At 40.4% G+C, this 21,563-nt stretch overlaps 1 protein-coding gene across 1 annotated transcript in view; it reads right to left on the reverse strand.

The window, feature by feature from the left end:
* Window positions 1–416: 416 nt before the first annotated feature.
* LOC309544030 (pulmonary surfactant-associated protein D-like) overlaps window positions 417–21,563 on the reverse strand; it is a gene marked incomplete at its 5' end in the record, with an annotated part of 28,123 nt that continues 6,976 nt past the window's right edge. The window contains 5 exon segments of the mRNA XM_082276423.1: window positions 417–856; window positions 1,419–1,464; window positions 1,467–1,504; window positions 2,653–2,691; window positions 4,077–4,139. Coding sequence (XP_082132549.1) covers window positions 477–856; window positions 1,419–1,464; window positions 1,467–1,504; window positions 2,653–2,691; window positions 4,077–4,139 — 566 coding nt within the window. The 3' untranslated portion in view covers window positions 417–476.

Genomic DNA, 21,563 nt, shown 5'->3' on the forward strand with positions numbered 1-21,563 from the left:
CAATTTTAATGAATTGGGAAGAGACGTTCCCCAACCAATTTTCTTTTTCAATGCTAAGATCAGGTATGGTCCTATTTTGATAAGTTCAGCAATTATTCTTTGCGTAAAAAAATATTTGTGTTTGGTTGTTTTGGGTCACTTCCACTATTCATTATTTCTATTTGCTGGACTGCTAAGCATTTCTGATACTGGTACATGTTTTAGAAGAAGCAATAAAACTAGAAATAAGATTGAACTACACTGTAAATAAGGTGTCATTTTTATTACAGTTACATGCATTTAAAGTTTTTTAGGAAAATAACTGCACACACTCACTTTATACTCAAATGTATAAATGCTTGTTAATTGGAATCACCCAAGAAAATAAATAGATTGTAGCCTCTAAAAGTTTAGGTTTTGAAAAATGATCGATCAAAGGTGCGTTTGAAAAATACAACAGGTGCATGGATTCAAAGAATCAGCTTATTTGCATTGATTTAAAACTCACAAACAAAAAGCCGTTTTTGTGCACAATTTTCATCATTCCACTTTCCAGTTTCACGCATTTCCACGCAGTGCTCTTTGCCACCAACATTGTTGGGTTCACCTGGGCCCCAGTTGGTGTAGATGATGGTTTCTCCAGATGGATATCTAAAATCACCCTCTTTCTGCAAGTCGTTCATACCCATGAATGTGTGCTTATCAACCTGCTTGCGGATTGAGAAGATGGCTTGGTTTTCTTCGGAGGTCCGGGGTGAGGCCAGCTGACCTCCAACACTGGCACAGTTAGTTTTGGCTTCGAAATACGTGGCTTCAACACTGTTTATAATATAGATTTTGTCGCCACTTCTAACGGCTCCTTTTGTAAAAAATAAAGCTGTAACAGTGGGAAGAAGAGGAAAAGAAAATATTTTCACTATGAGACTTGATGGTACACATAGTAGAAAGTAACATCTGCCACTCTTTATTAGGTTAAAGGTAATAGGTGGACAACTATGGCAACCATTGATGACATACATCTAAAAATTATCATTTAGTAGGCTCAACTTATTAAAATCTAGAGATCTAAACTGAAGGCTTAGCAGAAACTCTTGTGCAATTAAAGCTGAACTCAAGGACACCTAAAAATCCTCCCTTGAAGTAAGGCTATGCCTGCACTGCAATGGAATGTTTTTAGATTTCCTGGAGTTGGGCTTTTAGCTTGCCACACCAATTTTGAGCATTTGTATTATTGGGTAACAGACTACTCCTGACCATGCCTTGAGTTGTGGACTGCTTCTGCAGCATAGGTTGGACTTCCAGTCCTTTTAGCTTTCCTCCCCCCAATGAAGAGTTGACGTCAGCCGTCTCATCTGCCTACCTACCCATTGACCCCAAGCACGAGATATACATTACCCAGGATAAAATCACCCACATACAGTATAAAGCATCCAGCTAACCTTTTCCCTGCTTCTCAAGGTTTGATTGCAGATCTCTCATCCCTCTATATCCAAACCAGTCACTTGCAGTTTAAGATTTTCGATTGCTAAGAAAAGAGTTGAAATGATTTAGGTGAATGTATCACATGCTAAACATTTTTTTTTTCTTTAAAATGCTCAGGGCCAAAAATTAAAACATTTTTCTACTTCTCTTTGTTCTGTAGAATTTAAGAGACTTAAAGAAACTTTTCATTCCAGTTTTTCAGTCTATGCCTCTAATTGACTAATGACCAAAATAAAGGAGCATTTCTACCATATTACCCAAAGCAGAAACCCCCTATAGACAGTTTCAGATTACTGAACATTTGTCTCTTTACTAACTTCAACTATTCCATTTGACTTTTGTGGTTCTGAGATCTGAGCATTTCTGTATGGACTGCATGTGTTCCTGGGGCTTTAACTATAGCAGTGGAAGTATAAAACCATAATTTCATTTTTTTTTTTATCCCTAAACATAATCATAGGTAGTTGCTTCGGTCAGTTAATGGTCAAGTAAATTAGGAAGAAGGATCCTTGCAGCCAAAAGCGATATTTCGGATGTTCTAACAGTGAGATCTCTCTATCTAGTTACTAATACTTTTTCTGTCCCACTAAGAGTTTTTGGTGTTTCTGTTCCCCTTAGTGTGTTCCAGTTTCTCCTGTTAAACACTCCATGATTTCAAATCTTAAAAAATTCAACATCGGTGCTGGGAACACCTCATAAAAGGCACAGCCATGTTTGTGAATATATGGTACCAAGAGGGGTACTCATGATCTCCCCAGCAGTAGAGAGAGAGTCCACAGTAACCCAGGAAGCATGATAACAACTGCTATATTGTGCCCACAGGAAAAAAAACAGGAGACGTTGCTGTTCCAAAGTCCTACCCAGGAAAAGGAAGAGGTAGGGTTCACAACCACCATAATCCTCATGAAAGAAAGGCAGCAGTGTATGCTCAGGTCAAGCAGCAAGTGCCTAGCTTTCAAAGGCGCACTTGGTGCCACATAGGGGAGGGGTCCAGTCTTAACAACTCCATTCACTGGAAGGCGCTACTTAGACCACTTCTTACAGGTGTGTAGACGTGATACAACGCATCTTAAAAAGGCACTAAAAAAGCAGACCAGATACTGTAGATGTGAACCTGGCCTAACAGTTTAATATTGAATGAAATCAATGTAATATGTGATTATGTAAGGAACAAATGACATGGCCTATTACCTGCGCTGTCTCCTCTTTCCCCTTTTGGTCCTTGTGGTCCTGTTAGTTATAGAACATATTTAATTGAGAGAGTTAATCAAACAAAACACGTACAGTTAAAATTTTAAATAATCTGTGCAGAAGAAGGATAAACTAAATTTTAGCCTATGAATATCTGTTGGTCGAAGATCATTATTTAAAAAAAACACATTGATGACAGTCTGTCTGCTTACTTTCTGCTAATGGATGTGTGAGGGTGTCTAGGCATTCTTGCACCTACATCCAAAAACGTTATATCTGTAGTGTGAAATGTAGAGCACTGCTGCCTCTAACTATGTCACCAGATATGGAGTGAGATTTGTAGATGTCACCACTGTGCTACTCACTGTTCTCTTTGCTGGAGGCTCTAACATAGGAAAGCAAAGATGGCTGCCTCCATACAGAGACACAGTGCAGAACATGGCCTGGCAACTCAGTAATGGGGGAAAATATATTTTGTAGAAAGACCACAGGCCATGCTGGTGATCAGTCTTTTGTCCTCTAGCTCGCTTTTGGACTGTTAGACATACAATTGAAAGCATTTTGCTATATCTACTCAATAGTGCAGATCCCATTTTCTAGAGCCTATTTAACCCTGAAGAAAAGTGATTTTTCCATGACTTCTTGTCCTGACATAACGTGAGGGATGAATCTACCTATTAGGGACACAGACAGCAATAAAAACAGAGGCTCTCACAATGATGATATTAAGGTGTGATGAACCTCATATGTGGGGGTAGCTTTTTCCTTAAGATTCAAAAGTCAGTAAAAGAATAGTGAGATTAATGTATCCTGTTTGCGCTAAGCAGTCATGGAAGGCAACACATTTCACAAAAGGCCAGTCCAGTTCAAGAGAATGCTGAGACATCATAAGCCTTTTAAGGACCTCTAAAAAGGCCCTGTCCTAAAATTGTCCCATTGTATATGGTCTATTGTGCACTTTAAGAAATACATAACTACAAGGCTTATGTACTAACCTTTAGTGATTTAGAGCTGAACTCCATAGAACTCGATTTCATACATTTTCTATAATTCTTGCTGTAATAAAGTTACCTTCCTAAAAAGCAGTTACATTAATGTAGAAGAGAATACCAAACACGGCTATGCTAAAAGGCATTTTCTAAATTAAATAAAACACATTATACTTACCTCCTCTGTGCAGTTGGTTTTGCACAGGGCAGCCTGAATCCTGCAATCGGGAAAATCTACTTGCAGGGTGAGACTGACAGTGTGTACCTCACTAACCTTCCCTTCTATCCAAAGTAAAAGATTTTTTGCTGAAGTTGGGTTTTGAGTTGCAGCAGAGTTTGGTGAGATACCAATAATGGAAGCTTGGGTAGAAATTCAGACCAGAGGAAAAAAAAAAAAATTCTTTCATGTACACAAACAATATGTTCCTTGTTTACCTGAAGGCCCTCTTTCTCCTTTTGGGCCTGATGGTCCGGTGACCCCTTGTATACCAGGTGATCCTAAACAGCCATGTAATACAGTGACAGACTGAATTATAGATAGAATAACATACAGGATAATGAGGGGCATATCATGAAATCAGTAGGCCTGTGTGCAAGATAAAAAGTGGGCCCTAGGCAAATAAAAGCGTTGCGCGTAGCACGTCGTGGCGAAATGTGCCGCTCTGGCTGTAAACCAGAAGATCATCCATGGAAGATATGCCACTGAGGATAATATTTATATACAACAAGAATATTGCGACAAGGCTTACTAAAAATAGTATTTACCAAAAAAACTTAAACGCATACTAAAAATATCAGGACCCCCATAGCAAAACCTTAGTTGCCCCCATTCACACCACCCACCCAACTGTAATTTGCTGAAAAGTTGACTATGTTTCAGATCTAATGATAGCCACCTTTAACACATTACCCCTAAAATAAGCCCCCCGTGAACATCAGGGGCTCAAGGGCCTATATTGCAGACCTAGGAATAACCTCTGATGGGTAGAATAAAATGTGCCCATCAGCGTGAGCTTGTTGGACAGTGAAGGAACCCCAGCCAGTGACACATTGGCTTTTGCGAGTGCCCTCAGTGACACATTGGCGAGTGCCCTCAGTGGGAGGGCACTCTTGCAGTGCATCCTGGGATTGCTCATAAAGGCCAGGGGGACATGTGACAGGGCATCTTTGGTGGGAAGCAGTGTCCCAGGAGGAGGCTGACGGCTGTCTCTCCTGCTGTATGAGGAAAGTGGTCTTAGGCAGTCGGCCTAGTGAACCAGGAGTGGAGCCGAGCTGCAGAGGATCCAGTGGAGCTGCTGGCAGAGTCTTCCGGGAAAAACAGTGTCCGTGAGTACCAGGGGACTTGCCAAAGGGTCTGCCCAGGAAGGGGGACCACTACAGTGAAGTCAGAGGATCAAGGGGTCAGCTCACACAGAGTGTCAGATTAAAGGGGGTGCCGTATAGAACCCTGAAGAGTAGGGACAAAGGGGGTGCCGAGTAGGACGCTGAAGAGCGATGTACAGTACAGTTCATCTAATTCTTCTTCACATAGTGGCAAGGTGAAGCAGCAGCCTTGCTGCACTCAGCTTTATTCAGAAGTCCCAGCAATTGTGCATAGTTTATTCAGTTGGAGTATCCCACTCATCCCTTCTCCCATCCCAGTTCTCCAATAAAACAACAAAAACCCAAACCCCTGGACTGTTTTCTGACTGAGCCGAGCACTTAGAATATGCTATATTGTCAAGTTGTTGCTATGGGTAACCCAGGGAAATCAATAACCAGCAGCTCCCATGGGGGTAGTGCTAGATATACATTAACCACTTGCCAACTGCCCACAGTAATATTACTGCAGCAGTGCAGCTCCCCTGGGTCCAGTCACATAGACCTACGTCACTGGAGGGGAAGTGGTGTTTAGACACAGTGGGGTCGGGCCGGGGGTGGAGAAAGGGCGTTTGCTGCCTTCCTCCCCCGATCGTCTTGTAAACTGTAAAAAGACCCGCCTGCTTATGTAAACAAAGCAGGCGGATCTTCTCAGTGACAGACAGGAAGAGATCAGCAGATTCAGCATAGCTGAAGCTGCGATCTCTGTGTCTGTCACAGAACTCCCCCCCACACGTCAGTAAGCATGAGGCATACATTTAACCCCTTGATCACCCACAGTATTAACCCCTTCCCTGCCAGTGTCATTATTACAGTAACAGTGCATATTTTTAGCACTGATTACTGTAGTAATGTCACTGGTACCCCCAAAAGTGTCAAAAATGTCAGTTAGGGGTCCGATCTGTCTGCCACAATGTCGCAGTCCCCCAAAAAATTGTGGATCGCCGCCATTACTAGTAAAAAAATAAAAAAATAAAAATGACATAAATCTTTCACGTAGTTAGTAGGCGTGATAACTTTTGCGCAAACCAATCAAAATACGCTTACTGTGATTTTATTTACCAAAAATGTGTAGCAGAAAACAAATTGGCCTAAAATGTTAAAACATTTTGATTTTAAATTTTTTTTTGAGAATGTCATATAGCAGAATGTGAAAAATATTGTTTGTTTTCCAAAATTGTCGCCCTTTTTTGTTTATAGCGCAAAAAATAAAAATTGCACAAGTGATCAAATACCACCAAAAGAAAGCTCTATTTGCAGGAAAAAAAGGACATAAATTTCGTTTTGGTACAGCGTCGCACGACTGCGCAATTGTTGTCCGCTAAAGTAACGCATTGCCAAATCGCAAATTAGGACCTGGTCAAAAAGAGGGGGAAATCCTCCCGGTCTTAAAGTGGTTAACTAGCAGCAAGGTTTATGAATATTAATTCACATTTTTTCAGCGCAGTGGAACACATATATATTTAATAATTAATAACCGCCTGCTAAACCCGCAAGCAAAACCCATGTGGTAAATATCGCACCTTTTTTTGGTTCAGTTTTTGTTTATGAATTGACCTTAACACAATATTGCATGGCTTTTTGCGATATTTAGCAATTTTAAACATTTTCAGTAAATATTGCATAATCATTATTTTTTTCTATTGTGAATTGAATAATTTGTTACCGCATGCAATATTTTAGTCGAATGAGCCATGTGACCATCTTTTTGCATGCAGTAACCTTAACCAAATAGGCCCCACTGTCCAAATATGGCCATGTGGCATATCAGGTAAATGATGTCACAAGTGTCTCCACCCTTTTGTTAAATGCAGATGCGAGGAATGTTCTGGATGTGGCTGATTGGGTGCTGATTGGAGTGGCAGATTGCTTTTGGGTCCGGTCTGAACCTAATTTCAAACCAAACCTGTGCTCATCCCTGGTGTAAGCGAATAAACTTAAAGAGCAAGATATTTCTGTACTTCATCCTTTTTTAGTGGTATTTCCATGAGTGTTGTAAAGGAACCCTTTGGATGATGTTGCATGGACTATAAGTGAGAATACGTGTTGGCTCACCACTACTTTGTGTATAGATATCTATATGAATATGTTGTTTCCCACTATTTACCCTTCACCCAGCACATATTGATTCTTCTTCTTGTGCATAACTGTAAGAGCTGTCTATTCCTCATGAAACAGTCTTTGTACCTACTTTAGACCAGTGTTCCTCAACCAGGGTGCCGTCTGAGTTCCCCTGGGGTGCCATGAGCAAAGGACCTAGTTTGTTTTAAACTAACAATATGGGTTGCCATGGTAGGCTAGCCGCCAGCATTAAAACAACCAATCATGCTCTGATTCCAGGATGCATGGCATCATTGAGTGCTATGGTGATGGTGATTGACTTGCCCGCTCCATGGCAACGCATGACCCTGATCCGCATAGGGCGGCATGCAGGGTCACCCCCAACATTCAGGTCAAGAAGGAATTCCACCTCCTCCAGACCTTCTAAATCTCCTACCCTCTGCTGCTCAGCTGAAGCCAAAAGGTAGGGCCCTGATGAAAAGTGGGATTGAGTGATTGGAGGCTCTGGGATTGGGATGGGGATGGGGGGCGGGGGGGGGGGTTCTCTGGTGATCGGGAGGCTCTGATGTGATGGGGGGCTCATGTATAGGGGATCTTTGATGTGATGGGTCCTCTGATACAGTATATAGAGGAACCTCTGATGTATGGGGGAACTCTGATGTGAAGGGGTGACTCTGATGTGAAGGGGAAATTCTGATGTTATGGGGGAAACTCTGATATAACGGGGATCCTCAGAAGTGAAGGGAAACTTCTGATTTAGTTTCATCAAGGCAGTTATGTGCATTGTCTCATTGTTATATTTTCCTCCTTCCTCTCACCCACCTCTATCTGATCGCTTGCTCAAAAAAAAAAAAAAAAAAAACATAGAAATGCTCTTTTTACTTAATGTAAAGTATAATGAAAAAACTTTTTTATAGTTTTGGATATAGTGGGGAGGGATTAGAACAGTCAGTTTACATTGTTGTCTGTGCCCTCGTTAAGAAGATTCACCTTCTCTATTTGTCTTGTTTACCAATATCATTGAAAATTAAAGTAAAAGATAATCCCAAATTTTGGGTTGTCCCCAGAAAAGTAATAGAGGGGCAATCAATGGGGACACTATTTCTGGTGACCTGGGGGTCCCCAAGAAATTCCCTAAAGAGGAGCTCCAGGCTCCTTCAGAAAAAAAAATAAAAAAGTCAGCAGCTACAAATAGGGATGATCGAACTTTTCAAAAGTTCAATTCGACCAGAACACCCGAACTTCCCAAAAGTTCGGCCTGGATTTCAGAACCCCATTGAAATCAATGGGACACGAACTTCGGTAATCAAAAAACACCATTTTGAAGCCCTAAAACCCAACAAATGCCCCTAAAAAGTGCCTAGGGCTCTGGGTCATGCCCCGGGGACTATTAATCACACAAAAAAAAAGTTCTTAAAAATTGTCATTTTTGATAGAGAGCCAATTATTGAAAAAAATATTGAAAAAAAAAAAAAAAAATGAGATTTCTTTGGATTTAGTGTCTGGGGGGGTCTAAAAGGTGTACCTGTGAAGTTTCAGCTCTGTAGCATGTCCAGAACCAGAAAAAAAAGTTTGTTTGTATTAGAATTAATATAGAACAGGGATATGGCACCGCTATTTTCACACCTTGCCGGTTTTGTAGCAAGCGTTTTTTTGAGCATTTTTTGGGGGACTTTGGAGGCAGGCATAATATCAGAACTTCTGTGTAGGGGTATATATACATACACCCATGTATGTATATATACACATACACATATATAGGTGTGAAAATAGCAGAAACCTATGCTTGCGCTAATGAAATAATTAACACCCATATGACTTCTCTCCTATCACACCTATATGTGTGTATGTGTATAAATACATAAAAGTGTGTGTGTATATATATCCCTATACAGAAGTTCAGATGTTTTGCCTGCCTCCAAAGACCCACAAAAAATGCCCAAAAAAATGCCTGCAACAACACACCTGGGCATTTTTTTTTTTGGTGCAGGTGTTTTTTTTGGGCATTTTTTGTGTGTCTTTGGAGGCAGGCAAAACATCTGAAATTCTGTATAGGGGTATATATACACACACACTTATATGTATTTATACACATACACATATATAGGTGTGATAGGAGCGGAGACATATGCCTGTTAACCACTTGCCGACTGCCTAACGCAGATCTACGTCGGCAGTCAGCCCCTCACAGGCAAATCGACGTAGGTCTACGTCGCTAGCCTGTGAGGGTCTAGGGAGCGAGCGCGCGCGTGTGACTGGTGGACCCGATGTCCGCCGGTCACTCGGCGATCGGCGGGGGGAGAGGGAGAAAATCAGGCGGCTTGTGTAAACAAGCTGCCTGTCATTCTCCCCGGTGTATGAAGGATGATCATATGGTTCTACTATGTAGAACCGTCGATCACTCTTCATACATCTGAAGCCACAGCCAATCACAGTAGAAAGCACGCCCCTAGGGACACACACAGCCCCTCCCTCTCAAATAAAGTTAACCCCTTCACTACCAGTGTATTTTTACAGTAACAGTGCATATGTATAGCACTGATTACTGTAGTAATGTCACTGGTAACCCCAAAAGTGTCAAAAATGTCAGTCAAGGGTCCGATCTGTCCGCCGCAATGTCGCAGTACCGCAAAAAAATCGCAGATCCCCGCCATTACGCGTTAAAAAAAAAACAACAAAAATGACAAAAATCTTTCCCTTTGTTAGTAAACGCAATAACTTTTGCGCAAACCAATCAAAATATGCTTTTTGTGATTTTTTTTACCAAACATAGGTAGCATAAAACAAATTGGCCGAAAATGTTAAAAAATTTTGATTTTTACATTTTTTTGGGGGGGAATTTCATATAAAAAAATGTGAAAAATATTGCTATTTTTGCAAAATTGACGCTCTTTTTTTGTTTATAGCGCATGATCAAAAAATTGCACAGGTGATCAAATACCACCAAAAGAAAGCTCTGTTTGTGGGAAAAAAAGGACGCCAAATTCGTTTAGGTACAGCGTCGCACGACCGCGCAATTGTCCGTTAAATTCACGCAGTGCCGAATTGCAAAATACCCCCTGGTCAGCAAGGGGGTAAAATCTTCCGGGGCTTAAGTGGTTAATTATTTCATTAGTGCAAGCATAGGTTTCTGCTACTTTCATACCTATATATGTGTATGTGTATAAATACATATAAGTGTGTGTGTATATATACCCCTACACAGAAGTTCAGATGTTATGCCTGCCTCCAAAGACGCCCAAAAAAATGGCCAAAAAATCACCAGCTACAAAAACGCCCAGGTGTGTTTTTGCAGCTGGTGTTTTTTTTGGGCATTTTTTTGGGGTCTTTGGAGGCAGGCAAAACATCTGAACTTCTGTATAGGGGTATATATACACACACACTTATATGTATTTATACACATACACACATATAGGTGTGATAGCAGGGAAGCCATATGGGTGTTAATTATTTAATTAGCGCAACCATAGATTTATGCTACTTTCACACCTATATATGTGTAGCTGTGTATATATACCCCTATACAGAAGTTCAGATGTCATGCCTGCCTCCAAAGAACCCCAAAAAATGCCCAAAAAAACGCCTGCAAGAACAAACCTGGGCATTTTTTTTTGGCGCTGGCATTTTTTTGGGTTATTTGGAGGCAGGCAAAACATCTGAACTTCTGTATAGGGGTATATATATATATATACACACACACACTGATATGTATTTTACACTTACACATATATGGGTGTGATAGGAGCGGAGCCATATTGGTGTTAATTATTTCATTAGCGCAAGTATAGTGTTCTGCTCCTTTCACACCTATATATGTGCAGGTGTATATATACAGACATGTGTGTGTATATATACCCCTATACACATGTTCAGATGTCATGCCTGACTCCAAACATGTCCTCAAAAAAGCCCTATAAACACTTGCAGCAAAAAGAATGCTTGCAGGTGAGAAGCCATATTAGTGCTCTGAATATGACACAAGAGAAACTTTCTCTTTTCTCCATAGCGGTCACCCTGATATGGAAGGGTTTTGTCACCCTGCCATAGCAGTCACAGTCAGTTAACCCTACACTACACTACGGTCCCCTTACACTTAACACTTTCCCTACAGAAACGGAATAATTAAAGCTAACTATAGTGGAAAATAGCACCCTAACTACACTAGATATCCCTTTCCTCACACTAAAAATTGCTAAATGACACTTTGTAAGTCACAGAACTGCTTCCACTCTCTTCCATGTCCCTGTATAACAATGCTAGGAATTTGGCGGGGGCTATCTTATATACTGGGGGGCGTATTCACTAATGATTGGCCTATGGACCCCCTAGTCACTCCAATCACATTCCTAGCATTCTCCTGCCCCCTCAGTTGGCTTTTACTGATGGTTCTGGTCCAATCACGGGCTTTTAAAGCCCATTTCCTGTAACATTGCATTTTGGTCGGTTCTGGTTGCCAAATTCCGAACTTTTTCAGCAAAAAGTTCTAAATTCGGCCGAACCTCGAACAGCCAATGTTCGGGTCGAACCGATGGTCGACCTGAACCATTCGATCATCCCTAGTGATAGCAGAGAAGCCATATGGGTGTTAATTATTTAATTAGTGCAACCATAGATTTCTGCTACTTTCACACCTATATATGTGTATGTGTATATATACATACATGGGTGTGTGTATATATACCCCTACACAGAAGTTCAGATGTTATGCCTGCCTCCAAAGATGCCTAAAAAATGCCCAAAAAAACGCCAGCTACAAAAACGCCCAGGTGTGTTTTTGCAGCTGGCGGTTTTTTTGGGCATTTTTTTGGGGTCTTTGGAGGCAGGCAAAACATCTGAAATTCTGTATAGGGGTATATATATATATACACACACTTATATGTATTTATACACATACAAACATATAGGTGTGATAGCAGAGAAGCCATATGGGTGTTAATTATTTAATTAGCGCAACCATAGGTTTCTGCTACTTTCACAACTATATATATGTGTATGTGTATATATACATACATGGGTGTATGTATATATACCCCTACACAGAAGTTCAGATGTCATGCCTGACTCCAAACATGTCCTCAAAAAAGCCCTATAAACGCCTGCAGCAAAAAGCAGGGAGACAGGCGAGAAGTCATATCCCGGTTTGATAGGTGACCTAAGAGAAACGATCTTTTCTCTATAGCGGTCACCCTGACATGGAAGGGTTTTGTCACCCTGCCATAGCAGTCAGAGTCAGTTAACCCTACACTACACTACGGTCCCCTTACACTTAACACTTTCCTTACAGAAACTAAATTATTAAATCTTACTATAGTGGAAAATAGTACCCTAACTACACTAGATATCCCTTTCCTCACACTAAAAATTGCTAAATGACACTTAGTAGAAGAAGTCACAGAACTGCTTCCACTCTCTTCCACGTCCCTGTATTACAATGCTAGGAATTTGGCGGGGGCTATCTTATATACTGGGGGGCGTATTCACTAATGATTGGCCTATGGACCCCCTAGTCACTCCAATCACTTTCCTAGCATTCTCCTGCCCCCTCATTTGGCTTTTACTGATGGTTCTGGTCCAATCACAGGCTTTTAAGCCCATTTCCTGTCCCATTGCATTTTGGTCGGTTCTAGTTGCCGAATTCCGAACTTTTTCAGCAAAAAGTTCAGAATTCGGCCGAACCTCGAACAGCCACTGTTCGGGTCGAACCGATGGTCGACCCAAAACGTTCAATCATTCCTAGCTACAAATACTGTAGCTTCTGACTTTTAATATTAGGACTTACCTGTTCTGGAATCCAGCGGTGTCTTCACCCGAGCCAATTTTTCAGTCGGCTCTCAGGGTGCTGCCACAGCCATTTCTTGTAAGGGAAACGGGCAGTGAAGCCTTGAGGCTTCGCAGCTGGCTCCCTGCTGCACATGCTCGAAGTGCGCTGCGCTTTGTGAATGGACCGGTGGCGGAGAAAGGAGGAGGGGGGGGCCAAACTTCCAGGAGACTTTGCAAAGTCCCCCACAAGTGAGAGTGGTTACCTGTCAAAAAACAGGTACCTGCTCCCCACCAAAAGGTGCCATGTATGGCAGCGGACGGGGGGAAGAAGCAAACAGAGCTTTCCTTTTTGGGTGGAGCTCCACTTCAACTTGCAGGTATTTCTTCTTACTTTCTATTTGGCAATGGGACAGGAAGTAAAGAGAAATCTCCATGATGGGACACAGATGGCGGAAAAAAAAAATTGTGACAGGGGTTATATTCCTCACTTGCTCTATCCAATATGTAAAGTTTTGCCTATAGTTCTACTTGAAGCCATAGTTGTGTGATGACACATGACATGGGCTCTTCCTTTTGCATCTCCAGTGGAGGGGTCCTCTCAGGATTCAGAAAGGAGCAACATCATCACAGGGGGCAGTAGGGGTCCAGTGATCTTAGACTACATCATACAGTTGGATTTGCGGTCTTCTGGGACCGATGGCGGTGAGGAACCTGGAGGGGGGACTTAGGTGAGTATATCTGGCTTAATAAGGGGGGAAAATGTTGAGTAGGATGGGTAAAAGGGTGATGGGACTGGGAAAAAAATAATGTTAGTCCGGAATGGAGCTTTAAACCGTTTTGCTACTGGACTTAAAATGTATCTCCTATTGGTCATTTCATATATAAAGCATCCTCTGTTCACACAGTTTGGGATGTATCTAGTTACCTATGCTAATTTACATGACTTATAATACATTCCATTCAATGTAAGGAGCAAAAAATGTTCATGTTGCATGTTTATTCTGAAGAAGGGTGACCTGGGTTTATTCTGGAGAAGGGTGACCTGGGTTTATTCTGGAGAAGGGTGGCCTCATTAACTAAGAAACAGTGACAGCAGGGAATGTCATACTTTAGGGAAAGTTTCTTAAACATATTACATGTTGTTTTTCTACATATTTCTAGTATTTTTTTACCTCAATTATGCAAATAAGCCAGTATCTTATCAGTATATATAGAAGTGTGTTGGAACTATTGCACTATACCTGATTCAGATTTCTACGTGTGCAAGTCGGTGAGTAGAATTACATTTTTAGGTACTATCTGAATTATATTTATATGATTGCATTTCTATGTAAATTGCAACACAGAATAATTCCTGCAACCTCTTTGTAGCCATTTAAACATGCTCAAAGTATAGCATTTTCTCAGGATAGGTTGCCATATGGTGATTAGCGTAGACCATGCTCTGTTGGAAGCCCATCTTATGGGATAACAACGCAGGAGCAAAGAGACAGGCACAGAGCGTTGTCACCCTTAGGAGGAAGTGCTTAACCAAGGACCTTCATGGCAGGGTCGTCAGGGGTTATTTTACTGAAAAATGCTCATTTGAAAAGAGTACAAATTACATTTAAAATTACATTAACATGTTAACATTTATTTTGATATTTTAGGGATTGGGTTTACATCTACTGTCATTTTTTTTTTTTTTTTTAGATGGTTAAGTTAGTTTAAAATTGGCTTAAAGTCAACATGTACTTTGAAAATGCCAAACAATTAGAAATATAAAACCACTGATATAGCTCAGTGACAATACATAAACAGTGATATAAATCTAGTGAAAATCATATCAGTATATGTAAAGATAAGTCCCCTGTGAGAGTGAAGCATCCACAAAAATCATAGGGTGATAGTAGAGTGAGAAGATCCCCACACCAGCACAATGAACATGAGTGCGCTCACCGGAGGGTATGGACCCACATTACCATATAGTAAGTGGGTCATACAGGCTGGATATCAGCATAGATGTCCCCCAATGTGATTGTATCACCAGATGCTCAGAGGTAGGAGTCCCCGCATAGATGTCCCCCAATGTGATTGGATCACCAGATTGGACATCTATGCTGATATCCAGCCTGTATGACCCACTTACTATATGGTAATCTGGGTCCATGCCCTCCGGTGAGCGCATTCATGTTCATTGTGCTGGCGTGGGGATCTTCTCACTCCACTATCACCCTATGATTTTTGTGGATGCTTCGCTCTCACATTGGATTTATCTTTACATATACTGATATGATTTTCACTGGATTTATATCACTGTTTATGTATTGTCACTGAGCTATATCAGTGGTTTTATATTTCTCATTTTTTGACATTTTCACTGTGTCATATCTTAAGTATTAGTGCTGCACTGTGTTTTGTCTTTATATTTATACAACATGCGTCAGTTGTGGTGTCAGCAGCTTATTTAACTTTATCATATTCACGGTTAGCGCAGTTTGGATATTTATTTTCTCAACATGTACTTTGCCTTGCTCCGAAATGGTTTTGGTTGGAGCTTATACAAGGACCATTTTTCCCACTAGTCATTAATGTAAGGGACGTTTTTTCTCACTGAACACCAATATAAGAGGGATTCTTCCCACTGACCACCAATGTAAGGGGCATTCTTCCCACTGATCACCAATGTAAGGGACATTTTTCCCACTGACTACCAATGTAAGGGGAATTCTTCCCACCAATCCCCAATTTAAGGAGCGTTCTTCCCACTAATCACCAATGTGAGGGGGCATTCTTCCCACTGATCACCAATATAAGAGTTATTCTTCCCACTGACCACCAATGTAAGGGTCATTTTTCCCACTGATCACCAATGTAAGGGGCATTCTTCCCAATGATCATCAATGTAAGGGGTATTCTTCCCACTGATCCCCAATGTAAGGGGCATTCTTCCCACTGATCACCAATGTAAGGGGCGTTCTTTCCACTGATCACCAATGTAAGGAGCATTCTTCCCACAGATCACCAATGTAAGGTAATTTTCCCCACTGATTACTAATGTAAGAAGCATGCTTTCCATTGATCACCAATGTAAGGGACATTTTTCTCACTGAACACCAATATAAGGTGCATTCTTCCCACTGACCAATGTAAGGTGCATTCTTGCCACTGATCATCAATCTAAGGAGCATTCTTCCCACTGACCAATGACCACCAATGTAAGGAGCATTCTTCCCACAGATCCCCAATGTAAGGTACCTTTTTCACACTAATCACCAATGTGAGGGGTTGTCTTCCCACTGATTACCAATTTAAGGGGCGTTTTTCCCACTGATCACTAATGTAAGAAGCATTCTTTGCATTGATCACCAATGTTAAGGGGCATTTTTCCCACTGATCACCAATGTAAGGGGCATTCTTCCTACTGATCACCAATGTAAGGGGCATTCTTCCCACTGATCACCAATTTAAGAGGCATTTTTGCCACTAATCACCAAAGTTAGAGGCATTCTTCACACTCATCACCAATGTAAGGAGCATTCTTTCTATTGTTCACCAATGCAAGGGGCGTTTTTCTCATTGATCACCAATGTGAGAGGCATTCTTCCCACTCATCACCAATGTAAGGGGCATTATTGGCTGAGGATCTCCTTGGGGGTGGTAGGGAGTTGTTCCTAATTTCTGAATGTCCAAAAGATCTAAGTGTCTCTTGAGGACTCTACTCTCAAGAGGGAATACATTGAGATAGGCCATAGTGGACAAAACTTTTCTACCAGAATTCTAGCCACTGTAGATGCTTACTGGCCTTTAGTTGGGAATGCCTGGGCATACCAGGTGAAGTGGTGGGTCACCACAAGAATATTTCCCTGCCCACTCGAGTCAGACTCCAGAAACACCAATACAATTCCAGTATACACTGTACACATGAGTGACAGTATCCCTCAACGTTATACAAGTCAGTGTAGCAGCGCTGCTTCAACCAATAGTGAATAAAACTACATATAATGTGCAAATTTCAATATCACATATGAATAAATAATGAGCAGTGATGCATCAAAATTCATAAAAATTCATAAAAATTCATAAAAATTAGTGAAGAAATACATAAAGTCCATAATCTAGTCCATCAAAGAAATGCAAATAAAGTGCTTCTGTGCTTAATCCGTGCTTGGATGGGGATGACCCCCATGTGGTTTACTACTTACCACAATGCGCTTGTAAACAGGCATGTAATGGTGATCACAATCTTTGCATGGGAATCTATGATGCCGATATTAAGATCCTTGATGGTACTTCTTAATGCAGAGTTTCCTCATGTAAGAAAGAACCATCCATAGTGAAGACCGTTTTACCAAATTTTATTAAAGCAAACAAGAATCATACTCACAAACATAGTAAGAAACTGAGCATATAGGACACAGCACGGTGGTTCGCTGCTCCCACAGCGTGCGCTCCACCGGCCGGATGTGACGTGGCAGTCCGCTCGGCCAATTGCTAGACGCGTTTCGCTGTCAATCACAGCGTCATCTGTAGCTAACGTGCTGAGCGTGCCAGGAACTTTTTATATACACATAAGCCACTCCTTCATTGTACCTTGATGCGAACAGCTACGATCGCTGTACAATCTGCTACAAATTTAGGAATGAATGATAAAGCCAATTATTTCAATATAATGTGTGTTAAAAAATAATTTGTGTTGAAAAATAAAATTAATTACGGCCGCTATAGTGAGAACTGATGCGGTTAGATTGTTTACTGCAGCACATGTGTGCTGACCTCTAGTGGTTACATATCAGTGCTATATTTAAAACAAGGCTTGTGCGTATACCATACACCTTCCAATCAATCAAGATCAATAAAATGTGACAGGTATAAGAAAAAACTACAAGGCTACTATGTGAATAAATACAATAAATAAATACATGAATCCATACATAAGTCTGCAATGCAATTAATAATCGATAAATTTCAAGTATAATTTAAATATTAAAATCTATAAATATTCATACTAAAATGGGTTAAAAATCATTAATAAAACAGTTGACACACAACACATACACAACTTCCATATCCATGCACGAGACACTGAGCCTGGATATGGCCCCAGGTGTAGTGATGTCGCGAACATAAAATGTAATGTTCGCGAACGGCGAACGCGAACTTCCGCAAATGTTCGTGAATCAGCGAACCGGGCGAACCGCCATAGATTTTCATCATTTGCGCTATAAACAAAAAAAGAGCAACAATTCTGAAAAAAAAAAAAACAATATTTTTCACATTCTGCTATATAACATCCCCCCCCCCCCAAAAAAAAAATGTAAAAATCAAAATTTTTCATTCTTTAAGGCCAATTTGTATTCTGCTACATATTTTTTGTAAAAAAAAAAAATATTGCAATAAGCATATTTTGATTGGTTTGCGCAAATTTTATTGCGTCTACACACTAGGGGAAGTATTTTTTTTTTTCAAACAGTTTTCTTAAGTTTTCATTGGTGGGTGAACAACAGTAACAAACATAGTAAACATGTTTGCGGACGCAGCCGCTATAGTAACTGAAAGTAATACACAATATCCTGTTGTAAATGTAGAGTAACAACTAGGGGAAAGATTTATGTCATTTTAATTTATTTATTTTTACTAGTAATCGCGGCGATCTGCGATTTTTAGTGGGACCATGACATTGCAGCGGACAGATCGGAACTCTAACTGACATTTCTGACACTTTTGGGGGGACCAGTGTCATCACTACAGTAATCAGTGCTAAACATATGCACTGTTACTGTAATAATGACACTGGCAGGGAAGGGGTTAACCTAGGGGTGATCAAAGGGTTCATTGTGAGCCTAGGGGAGTGTTTTCTAACTGTGGCGGGAGGGACTTGTGAGATGATCATAGAGACCTGTGATCCTATATAGAAGGATCACAGGTGCTCTGTGATAATTTCAGAAAGAACAACTGTCAGTTGTGTTTACAGCAGCTGACCGTCCTCTCTCATCGGGGAGCGATCGAGAGTGCCCGGTGGATCGGCATCCCCTCTGCCTAGTGGCACACTCGCCTCCCAGCACCACTTCCACAAAAAGACATACTCCTATGTCGATTTGCACAGCTGAACCAGCCTGCCGCAGTATATATGCGGTGGGTGGTCGGCAAGTGGATAATATAGTGCCTGGGGGGTCCCCTTACTCTACCTGTAAAGTGGCACATCTGTACTGTGCATAGAAGCTGCTGCAGCAATAATTGCATTTATAAAGCCAAACAAATTACATTTTCCCTGCAAACTTTCTTAATTTTGGAAATTACGGCTTAGGGAGCCAGTCTGTATGAGGAGGCCACAATGTAGAGCACTGGGAACAAGAAGATTAGAAATGTTTTTGGATAAATTCTGGTGTCTCTTCTTCAGACATTGGACAGCAATAACAGGTGCAGAAAAATTGGTCTTTGGATGTCGGAGGTGCTTTCACACCATAACCCTATAGAGGTACTCTTGATGAAAGCAAGAATTGGTCTTGCTGTCAAAAATTTTAATTATACGCACCTGTCAAACAGGTACAGATAAATTGGTCTTTGGGTGTTAATTGTGCCCATGAAACTTACACCAAAAATGTCTTCCAGATGAAGTGAACACCCACAATGCTAGGCAGCCCTAAAAGTCTTGCAGAGATTCCGCATCCCAAAGACACTTGATCACCAACATCGGCATCAGGTGCTTCATAGCTGCTGGTAATCCAGGACTGATTAATTTTGATAAATGTCAGCCAGTCCATGAAGTCTGTGGACAGACGCGCTTTATACTAGTAACAAAACCTCTGGCAGCACCGAAAGAGAAGCTGGATGCAGGGCAGCCCAGCAGCTCAATTGCATACTGGGCAAGTTCTGGCCAGTGGTCTATTCTCATGACCCAGTAACCCAGCAGATTGTCAAATGGAAAGCTCTCCATCTCTGTTTTCGCTCCTAGATAATTATCCACCAGATGATGCAGACGATGAAGATAGGATGTTGAAGCTGACAGTCCTGGGTGCAGAGGACTAAAAGAATTGTGAAATCCATCACTTAGGACACCCCCTTCTACACGGCTCCTCTCTTAACCAACAGAAGCCTCAAAACTACGTTTTCCATGACACTGTTGTAAGAATATGTAATAATAATATCTCGCGCTCGTACTTAATTATGTCAGAATATTTATACTGCTCTGAATATAGCAGTGTATTTATTTATGGTTAATAAGCAAAGATCTGTGCGGAAGGAGAATCTCCACTTATGCCATAAATCAATGTCGTGAATTCTTTTTAATTGATTAATTTCTTTTTAAAAGCATATACCAATCTTAGTGAGTACAGTCTACAGTGTGGAATATATATAAAAATATTTATTCTCAAGAATGTAATCACAATATATGATCAAACAAGAAGTGACACAAAAAGATAACTCTACAGAAAAATACTAACTTCAAACAATCAATGCAATGTGATGTTTAGCTCAATAATGAAAGTGAAACAAAATGAAAGTGAAACAAAATGAAAGTAAGATTACCATTTCTCCCCAGGTATAGCATAAGCCATAGGTAAATGTTCTATATAAACAGACTACAATGGTCTGCGCAATGCATAGCCGAAAGTCACTTCACTGCAGATGAGTGAGAATAAGCCATGCAAAACGGAAGACTTAAAATTGCAAATAAAGCACTAAATCTGATATTAATAAAAATGTATAAAAACAAAAATCAACTATTTAGAGAAAAATCTACTATGGTTTATACGGCTGGGATTGTAATCTCATTACCCTTAAATATGCAATATAAAACATATAAGGAAGGAAATAAACAATATTGAATAAAATCAAATAATACAGCAAGTTATATTTACCACACTTAAGATGGCCGCTAGCTTCAAGTGGTCGTTACCAGAGTCCTAAGATGGATGCCAGTGAGGGAGGAGTTTCCTCCAAGTTTCAGATGAATGATGGACAAGATGGAGTATGTCTGGATGAGTCTATCGAGGAATGTATATAATAGTGTGTGTGGTGTAAGTGTGAGGTGTGTTGTCAGTAGTGTAAAGTGTAATGTGTCCTATCTCTCATCTGGGTTGGTCTTTTATATGGTAAGAACAAAGAGCTATAAAAATTACCATAAGTAAAACCCAGAGGGATGAAACATTATCCCAATTGGTCGGGATATTCTATACCTAAACTGGTGAGGTCAGAGACACACCTCTTTTGATAATTAACCCAATACTTGGTATAATAAAATTAAAGGATGATTTCTCTATATGTAAGAGTAATCATAAAACACATATAAAACTTTGTCCAGACTCCCAGTACATACATAAATGTCCATCTGTATCTCCATCATTCACCTTGGAAAGTAATGCCATTTCAATAATTATATTATTTAACACAATATAATATTTTTATATGGGAATATCTCAAATATCCCAAAACTGCATTTGGTATTTTGTCTATAGAGGGCAGTATCGTACCGTTCATTAGATTTTGTGTGTAACAATAATAGAATATATTGTTATCTGATGACCTTATTGACCTCTAGCTAGTGAAGATCCATTAATTATTTGACAATGCCATAGGGCTGTCAGACAGAGCGTCTAGTTTGTAATATTTACGCCACCTTCAGCACTTAAACTAGTCCAAAGCAATTCTTATATAAACACTCCTACCACATGCCTTAAAAATGAAGTAATTAGTATTCACTCTAGTCTTAAGTCTAAGTAAGATTACTACTATGAGAATATAAACCCAAAATGTGATATA

The sequence above is a fragment of the Pelophylax lessonae genome (genome assembly GCF_965119305.1).
Source record: "Pelophylax lessonae genome assembly, contig: HAP1_SCAFFOLD_654, whole genome shotgun sequence".
In the NCBI taxonomy this organism is placed as follows: domain Eukaryota; kingdom Metazoa; phylum Chordata; class Amphibia; order Anura; family Ranidae; genus Pelophylax; species Pelophylax lessonae.